The following is a 9,599-nucleotide window of genomic DNA, read 5'->3' on the forward strand; positions in this document are numbered from 1 at the left end:
GGACTTTTATGACGCTCACCCCTTCGCGTGCGCTGTACGTATTGGCCGCCCGGTTTGTCAATGATCCGTGGCGCGCGCTGTTCCGCTACTCGTGAACGCAAGTTTTAATTACCGGGACGACGCAGCGGGGGCGGTGCCGCGTGTGTCGCGCCGGAGCGGTCCATTCTGATGTACGAAACAAACACACCGTGAAACGCGTCCGTCCACTCAGGAGGGCGGGCCCGCTCTCCTGACAGCTGATTGGCTAAAACAGCCGCCACTTAAATCTTCCAGCATCACGGATTGGCCGACCGTGGTTTGCCTCCGCCCCCCGGCATGTTATATAAAATTAATCCACATAACTTCCATCTTTTTCGGATCCTTGTGGCCGCCCGAGTCCTCCGCCGGAAAACCAGCTCAGTCCGCTCTCTGTCCGCCTCACTCCGCTGAAATGGGCCCCAGAGTCTTCTTCGACATCACCTCTGGCGGTGCTCCTCTGGGCCGGATCGTGATGGAGGTACAGCGGCTCTGTGAGCGCACGCAGCCGGGGAGCGGAGCTCACGGCCGGGCATGCTGGCTGCTGCTAGCCTGCGGACCGTTAGCTCCGCTCTCCGCTCCGCTTCTGTGTTTTATGAGTCTGTCGATCCGCTTCGAGCTTCGGAGACTCGAAGCGGATTATTATTTATCGGTAGCATGCACGCGCCAGGTGTAACGGAGCTGTCACGAGCACGATGTCTTGACGGGTCCATGTGCACGTGTTTGTGGCCGTGAGCCAGCGCAGCTAACGGGACCGCATAGCGGAACTCGCTGCTCCGCTGCAGGTGGATGCTGCTGCGGAGCGAAAATCTCCATCTTTAATCTCAGTGTTCATCTTTACCACGCGATCACACGCGTGACGTGAACGCGCGCTCGTGGCGGGTGTGTTTCTTTGATTGGGCATTTATAATAGTCCTAAATTGGATGTAATCAATGGACTCATTCGGGCAGAGCTAAAAGTGCTAACTTACAGTAGCGTCCGTCACGCGGGGGCTCCACAAAAGGCACGCGGGCCATGTGTGAGCCGTGGGGGGGCACGCGCCCCGGCAGCAGTTACCCACCGCTGTATAACGGAGATGCTAACGGGCTAATGCTAAGTGCTCGCGCTGTTCTTTGTTGCAGCGTCTCGCGGCCCCGTCTAAAGCCCGGGAAATCTCCGCTGCCGTCAGGGAGAACCACAGCATCACCAAATAATTTATTTTTATTTTTCATTTTTTATTAATGGTGGGGTTTATGGTGTGGTTTAAAATTTAAAAATAAATAAAATAGAAAATGTTTAGCCTGCGGCGGTTAGCATGTTAGCCGCCGATGCTAACTGCGCCGGTTGTTCTGGAAAGTTCCACAGCGGGGGGAGGGGCAGCGGGGGGCGGCTAGCTGCAGCGGCTAATGCGGATGTAGAGACGAGCGAAGGTTTTTAGCGCTGCGGAGCCAGAATGAGCAGTTAATGTTAGTTAATGGAGCTCATGGCGGCGCTGTGGTCACACGGGTCGTTTGTATCTGGTCTTTTTTTGGTTTTTTTGACGGCAGGCGGAAAGCTGCTAACGCGCCCAGCCATTTTGTGCACGTCGCTGAGTCCGCTATGGGCGTTCCCGCTATATCTCTGTAGATATATATTTGAATGTCTTCTTTATACATCTAACTGTGAGAGAGAGCCGCCGGGACAAACGGCGTTACCGTCACCGTTACCGTCACCGTCCCCGTTACCGTTTTATCTCAGAGGGAATTTCTTTCTTATTTGGGCCATGTTACAGTGTGTTAGTGATCACGTGTTTCTGCGTCTCCAGCTCATAAATGAGGTCATCACTTTGTCCTCATGTCTTCATAAACTGTAAAAATATGTCAGATATAAAGTCACATTTTAAGAGGCCGGTTATTATAAAGATGGGTGTTTCCGTATTCCTGTTCCTCTGCAGGTTGGTCTGCGGTGAAACCTGCACATTTGCACACACCACAGTTTTCTCTCCTTTTTTGACATAAATATCTGCACAGCAGCTGAATTAAACCAAGTTGAAGATATTTTCTTATTTTGCATAATAAAGGAATATTTCACACACTGTATGTAATACACTGAAGAGACCAGACTAAAACCAGGGGGATAGAAATGGATGAGCGAGTTCATCCCTGTCATTTCCAAAATAAACTGCAAAGATCTGACACCTATGGAGACAGATTTGTACATTATTATTATGTAGAAGGACTGACTGTCTCTGCAAATGTGTCATCTATAAATATTAACTTTTATAACATAAAAATATAAACTCAGAGTTTTTAGCAAATATAAAATAGACAAACATAATGCATTTATAAATTAAAGATTTTTAATATCTTTTGCACTCGTGGATTTGTTACATGCACGCTTTTTTTGGTTGTTGTGTTTGTATTTCCAGATTGTCCGTCTCCTCCCACAAATAATATTCAGACAAATTTCTCCGTGGGCTTTTTTGCCGGTTAAATTTCAGATGACTGAAGTGAGCGTGTCAGTGCAGTATGAATCTGCTGTAGAGAAACTTGTGTCTAAAGAGTAAAAAATTTGAAAATGCAGATTTGAAGGAGTAAAACAGCAGTGAGCGTTAAGTAGTGAATGCATAATTTAAAAAACATTGACCTGCGGGGAAAAATACTTTTGCTGAGATCCTAAAATCACCAGAAGAGTCGTGTTAAAGTGTCAGATTATGCAGACGCCTGACGGTCCCCTCCCAAATTCTGAAGGTGTGGTTTCAGTTACAGCCGAGCAGGTGGAGGCTGCGGGAGCTGCTCTGGGATCAGCTGCAGCCCCCCCACCCAACATACTTGCATGGTATCGTTGGCGCCGTGCAGAGCATGCACATATCTCAGCGTGGTGCAATGCTGAATTCCTGTTTCACCATGACACGGCACAAACGACCACACGCTAATCACAGAAGAACCAGACATCGATTTCTCTCCTGATGTTGATTAAAATGTCAGAGTTCAGTCTGCTTTTTCAGACTTTGCATGGAGCTCATTTTAGCTGAGTCTGCAGATATGTGCATGATCTTGATTTCTCACAAAAATATTTGGGAAAAGCCATTAAGTAACTTCAAAAAATGACCTGAACATTTGCAAGAAACTGTAAAATAAACAATCACACAAGATAATTAACTAAGATTGGTGCAAAATTAAAATAACAAGAACAGAGAGTTACCTGAAAAAAAGTGATCAATAAATTAGTAATTCATTTTAATGATTTGTTTCTTTACACTAATCTAACTTTAAATACTTAATTATAAAAATGATAGGGCTCTCTGTATTTTTTTCTGTTATCTAACTGTAAATACATAATTATAATATTGTAAATCATTTTTTATAATCTAATTTTAAATACCTTATTATAAATAAAGTTTTCTTTTCCTTTCTTATTTTATTTTTATTTTTTTAGCTAATTTTCAGGTCATCTTGTTGCCTTTTACACATTGTTTTTACACTTTGCGGGACTTTTAATTCCAAGTTGCTGGTTTTATTTTCTCTGTTTGTTTTCACGGTTTGTTGGTTTGAACGCTCGTGAAAGCGTCTTTGACGACGACGCAGGAAAGCTGATGGTGTGAGGTTTGAAATGGTTAAAACGGGACATACTGCGTGCAGCCGGAGTGAGAGCTGCAGGTTTTCCCTCCGTGTGGCGTTACGCAATGCGTCGCTCCACAGAGCAAAGTGCAGAGTATCTGACGGCGGCGAGCCAGATGTGACCTCAGACTTTTAACCTCCGTAAGGACTCGGGTTTTATCGCACGCCGGACGCAGCTCGTCGTTTCAACTATAACGGCCTTTGTGTTGATTTTGTGTCCCGCAGCTCCGTGCAGATGAGGTGCCCAAGACCGCCGAAAACTTCCGCGCCCTGTGCACCGGCGAGAAGGGCTACGGCTACAAGGGATCCACCTTCCACCGCATCATCCCCGGCTTCATGTGTCAGGTGACGCGCTTTCTTCCTCCTGCAGCATCAGTTTGCTGATGATTCGTTTTTGCTATATTTTAGTATTTATCAGCCTTTTCTTTGGTGTGTCTCATATTTTATTTATATTCATTTTATTGTTTTGCGTTTCAGAAGCAGCACTTCAGAAAATCCACTGTTCTTGTTTCTATTTATTTCTTTTCTCTTTCTGAGCTCTAGTCTTCATTTTTGTGTTTTTTTGACGCGCAGGGTGGCGACTTCACCAACCACAACGGAACCGGAGGAAAGTCCATCTACGGTAACAAGTTCGCCGACGAGAACTTCAACCTGAAGCACACCAGCGCCGGCATCCTGTCCATGGCCAACGCCGGCCCCAACACCAACGGGTCCCAGTTCTTCATCTGCACGGCCGAGACACCATGGTGAGGGCGCACGCACACATGCACGCTTACACACACATGCACGCTTACACACACGCACACATGCTCGCTTAGACACACTCATGTGCACGCATGCAGACTTACACACGCTCACACTCACATGCACACTTACACACACATGCACGCTTACGCACACATGCACGCTTACGCACACATGCACGCTTACGCACACATGCACATGCACGCTTACGCACACATGCACGCTTACGCACACATGCACGCTTACACACATGCACACATGCTCGCTTAGACACACTCGTGCACGCATGCAGACTTACACACGCTCACACTCACATGCACGCTTACGCACACATGCTCACTTAGACACACTCATGTGCACGCATGCACACTTACACACACATGCACACTTACACACACATGCACGCTTACACACACACACACTCTGGACGTGCGGGCAGTTTCTAATGAACTCAGATGGTCGGGATCTGGATCATCAGAGACGATGTGATCGCGACATTAATCAATACTCAGTATTATTGTGTTTTTAAATGTGATTTATTCCGTTTTTAATTTTAACTGAGAAAAATGTCACCAAAGGGAAACACTAACCCTAACCCTAACCCTAACCCTAACCCTAACCCTATCTCTATCAAAATCTTTTTTTTTTCTTGTTTCTAGTGGATCAAAAACGCTTTTGATTTTGTTACTCCAGTAGGTTTCTCAAAGTAGATTATTGTTATTTTACCTTTTATACTTGCCACCTAATAATAATAATCATAATAATCATAATAATAATAATAGAAACAGTCATGCTTGGAACAGTGAATCAATAACATAATGACATGCAAAAATACTGCAATACTATGCTGTATCCATTTTTCTAAAACGCATTTTTAAATTCATTTATTTTCTTCACTGTCATTAGTGTGTCAGTTACTTCATCCCTTAAACAATCTAATTAATACATGTTCATATTTAAAAGAAAGGTAGAACAAAAAAGTAATAATGATAATAAAAAAAATCTCTTTAAAAAATTGCAAACTTTTCTCTGTTGTTTAAATGTTTAAAGAATTAAAGAAAAAATCACCAAAACTTTTTAAAGAATAGAAAATGGCAACAAATTGCCTATTTTCTTTAAAAATCACAAAAAATTGCCCAAAAAACAAAGTTGTCAAACTAAACTGTAAGATAAAATAGAACAGAGAGAAAAACAAAAACTAAAAATCACATAAAAAAGAGTCTGTATGTGACGCTCGCCGCCGTGTTTATGTCGGCGTGGAGGCAAAAATCTCCGCAGGATGTTGGCGTTGACGTTGGTGTTGGTGTTGACGTTGACGGCGTTGACATTGATGTTGACGTTGGAGTTGGCGCTGATGTTGATGTTGATGTTGACGCGTGTCGTCTCCGCAGGCTCGATGGGAAACACGTGGTGTTCGGCACCGTGGTCGAGGGGATGGACGTGGTGAAGAAGATGGAGGCCCTCGGCACCCAGAGCGGGAAAACAAACACCAAGGTCGTCATCTCCGACTGCGGGCAGCTCTGAGCTCCAGCACTTAACCCTTTCTGCTCGTCCTGTAGCCGCACCCCTGTAGGCTCCGCCCCCTCCCGCCCGCCATTCAACATTCCTGATCATGGAGATTCAGCCCCACCCCCCCGTTTTTTATTCTGTTGTTGAAATTCATGTTTCTGCATTTGTGACTTTGAAAGTTTCTTTTGCATTAACGTTTTTTTCCACAATCCCAACGGTTTTTTTGTTAAGTCAAAAAAATGAAGGAGAATAAAACAAAAGTTGCCTTGACGATTGAGACGGCTGCTTTCTGTTTTTAATCACACAAACTTTTCTTTTTATTGTGTCGAAACTGTAACTGTGGTTTCAATATTTAACGATTACATCTGAATAACTCAACGAAGAGCCCAAAACATAAATCTGGAAAACGAGGACAGAAACTTTTGAGGTCTTTCACAAATCTCGCCTCTGAAGGGACAATAAATAACCACGCAGTCATGTCGTCGAGAGGCGACGTGAAAAATCACAACATGAATAAATCTGCCAGTGAAGAAAAAGGAAAATAACAAAAAAATTATAAAATAATACAATAATAATAAATAATAGAAAATATTACTATTATCAAATGTTAAAAACGGCTTATGTTCATTTTCCAGCTCTTCGTCTCTGACGCTAACGTCTCCTAAAATATATTTGACCTTCATTTTTAAAGATTTATTTTTTGACCTATTTTGCTAATTTGTAGATTTATTCACATTTGAGTGTTGATTTATTTCACAGACATCTATTATTAATAAATGTATTATTCATTTATATAACTGAAATATATAAGAAACGCTTCACAAAACGGTAACGTGAAAGCAAGAGTGAAAACTTCAGCAACGAGTCCAATCAAGCGCTAAAATAAGACGTGTGTGTGTGTGTGTGTGTGTGTGTGTAGATGCATATATGTACACATATGCCCATAAACATGCTAACTTGTACTTTTTTTAAATGTAATTGAAATGATATATCACAGCATATATACTGGATATAAACACGTTTACTTGTGCATTTTTTAAATTAAATTTTATTAAAGTTTTATTAAATGTTATTTCAAAGATATTTCAGAGCCATAAACACAAATGTATTTGTGCATAAATACAGCAAATGTGCCTCTACATTTTCTGTATTTATTTTTTAACCTTATTGAAATGAAATGTCATAGCACAGAGATACTTAGTGTTTAAAGTAATATTATGCTAATATTTTATTTGGATCATTTTTTTAAAGCTCTCTCGCTCGTTTACATTCAGAGTAATAAACAAAAAAAGCTCCGGTGTGGATTTCGTGTGTCGGCACACAACCTGAGAGTTAATTCTTTCATTAGAGGTATTTTGTTGTTGTTATTATGGGATATATTACAAAAACAGATTCATTTTAAATCTTTGCAAAAACTTTCCAAAAAACAAACGGTTCAAAACTGATAATAAAAAAACTATCAAATAATGAATCTTTCACTTCCTGTGGGACAGAAATGACTGAATGACGTCACGAGTCAGCAGCCAATTGTCAGAGCCGATTTTGAATTCTTGCTCCAACACTTCCTATTGGTTCGGATTACTGTGACATCATCAGAGTGGGTGTGGTCAGTGTTTCCAGGAAGTGTGTGCGGTGAGAGCACGCGGTGAGTTCACGTGTGTCTAAATCATGAAAATACTATAATGTTTTCAGTCACGTTTCCATAGAAACGCTCATGTTGCTGTTTGACTCACCTGCTCAGGTGAAGCGGGACATCAGTTTGTGGTAAACTTCAGCTTTTGACTGAGAGACCTGAGACTTTGCACAAATGTATTATTTTTATTATATTATTTTATCTTTATTTATTGTAAATCTTTCCTTTAGTCTCTGAGGTGAAGAGTGTCGTTCCTAAAAAACAGGCTGAAACTCGTAATATTCTGTTTTATTTAGGAAATGTAAAGTAAAAGTTTACAGTTTTTATGTGTAAAAGTGTAGAAAATGTATTGAAGTAAAGGAGTAGGCTATTATTTTAAGGCAATGTGGTGGAGTAAAAGTATACTTTTTTAAGAAAATGTATTCAGGTAAAAGTATGCATTTTTTTAGAAAATGTTTCGAAGTAAAGGTATATTTTTTTAAAGAAAATGTATTGAAGTAAAAGTATACTTTTTTTAGAAAAAGCATTGAAGTAAAAGTATGAGTTTCTGAAAGGTTGTGGTGAAGTAAGAGTTTTCATTTTTTGTTTTTTTTAATGTCAAGAAAAAGTATACATACACATGCATGTAAAATGTATGCATTTTTTAAGGAAATGTAGTGAAGTAAAAGTTAAAATCTTTTAGAAAATTTAGTGGAGTAAAAGTGTTCTTTTTAAAAAAGACAATGTAGTATAGTAAAAGTATACTTATTATATAAAATAAGACAATAAGACCCGCATACTTAAGTATGCGGGTCTTATTGTCGTTTTTGTTTTCTAACTTTCTGTTATTGTGTGTGATTTTTTAAAAAATGTATTTTTCACTAATTTGTGGGTCATTTCTTCTTTCATCACTCACTGCCTTCCTCCCACGTTTTTGCAAGAAATCAAGCCAATCAGATGTTAAAGGGTTAAGTATTTTTTCCTTAAAACTGTTGGTCAGATTAAATCCTCAGAGGACTCACCTGTGAGACGCTGTCAATCAATCTGCCGTCAATCAATCTGCCGTCAATCAATCTGCCGTCAATCAATCTGCCGTCAATCAATCTGCTGTCAATCAGTGTGACTCTGTAATAACTCTGTGTAATAACTCTCTGTAATAACTCTGTGTAATAACTCTGTGTAATAACTCTCTGTAATAACTCTGTGTAATAACTCTGTGTAATAACTCTCTGTAATAACTCTGTGTAATAACTCTGTGTAATAATCCAAAGCGTCCAGCAGAGGGAGATATTTAGCTGCACAGTCTTCTGATCGACAGGCTTTTAAAACAATCCAAATCAAATCAAATCAAATCAAATCAAATCAAATCAAATCAAATCTGAAATCGACTTCTGGTGAGGTTTCAGTACAAAATATGACCCAAAAAAACCCCAGAGTTTTAAATATTTTATGAACAGATTTAACATGAATTTCTGAGGACGATAAATAGTCCAGATCTGAAAATGTAACTGTTACATTTCACAAGCAAATATTTTGCTTTTTACTTTATTGTATTGATCTCATTGCTCAAGAATCTTTATTTGATTAACAGAGAAAAAAAGTGTTAATCTTATAAAATATCTGATCTTCTTTTCTGTAGTTAAAGAATTTCTTCTAGAGCTGGGCAATTTAAAGAAAGACAAATATTCAGATATTTTTGATTAAGTGTATAGATATACTGCAATGCAGCCTTTGAATCCAAGAAAAGACGACCTTAGATGGACTGCTCGTTATTTATGTTATTTAGCAAATATATATATTTTGGCTTTTTTTTTCTCTTAACTTTGGATGACTTTTAAAGAAAACACAGCTGCAAACCTGCTTAGAAATTGTTCTTTAAGTGCATTTAAAAAATTTAACTAAAAACATATTAAAAATATATACAATATTATATTTTAATGTTTTTATCTTTAATTTTGGAAATTCAATTTTTAAAAAAATCAATATAATGTAAGGCACTTTGTAACTTTGGAAATGTGCGGTATATATAAAGATAATTAACATTCAGACATTAACTGGATGTGTTAAAGCTCGCACATTTCAGCCTCCTCCGTGTTTCGACCCTCTTTAATAAGATTCGAACGATAAAAAAGTCACACTC

The 9,599-nt window shown here is 39.7% G+C and overlaps 1 protein-coding gene across 1 annotated transcript; it reads left to right on the forward strand.

Annotated features, from left to right (window-relative positions):
• Positions 1 to 334: 334 nt before the first annotated feature.
• Positions 335 to 6,117, forward strand: ppiaa (peptidylprolyl isomerase Aa (cyclophilin A)). The gene is made up of 4 exons (XM_088076086.1): positions 335 to 496; positions 3,820 to 3,939; positions 4,168 to 4,340; positions 5,730 to 6,117. Exons 1-4 carry the CDS (start codon positions 431 to 433, stop codon positions 5,860 to 5,862), a joined length of 492 nt encoding a protein of 163 aa, XP_087932212.1. The 5' UTR covers positions 335 to 430; the 3' UTR covers positions 5,863 to 6,117.
• The last annotated feature ends 3,482 nt before the right edge of the window (positions 6,118 to 9,599 follow it).

This window comes from Plectropomus leopardus, chromosome 4, assembly GCF_026936395.1.
Source record: "Plectropomus leopardus strain MGB_pleo_1.0 chromosome 4, ASM2693639v1, whole genome shotgun sequence".
NCBI classification, from domain to species: Eukaryota; Metazoa; Chordata; class Actinopteri; order Perciformes; family Serranidae; genus Plectropomus; species Plectropomus leopardus.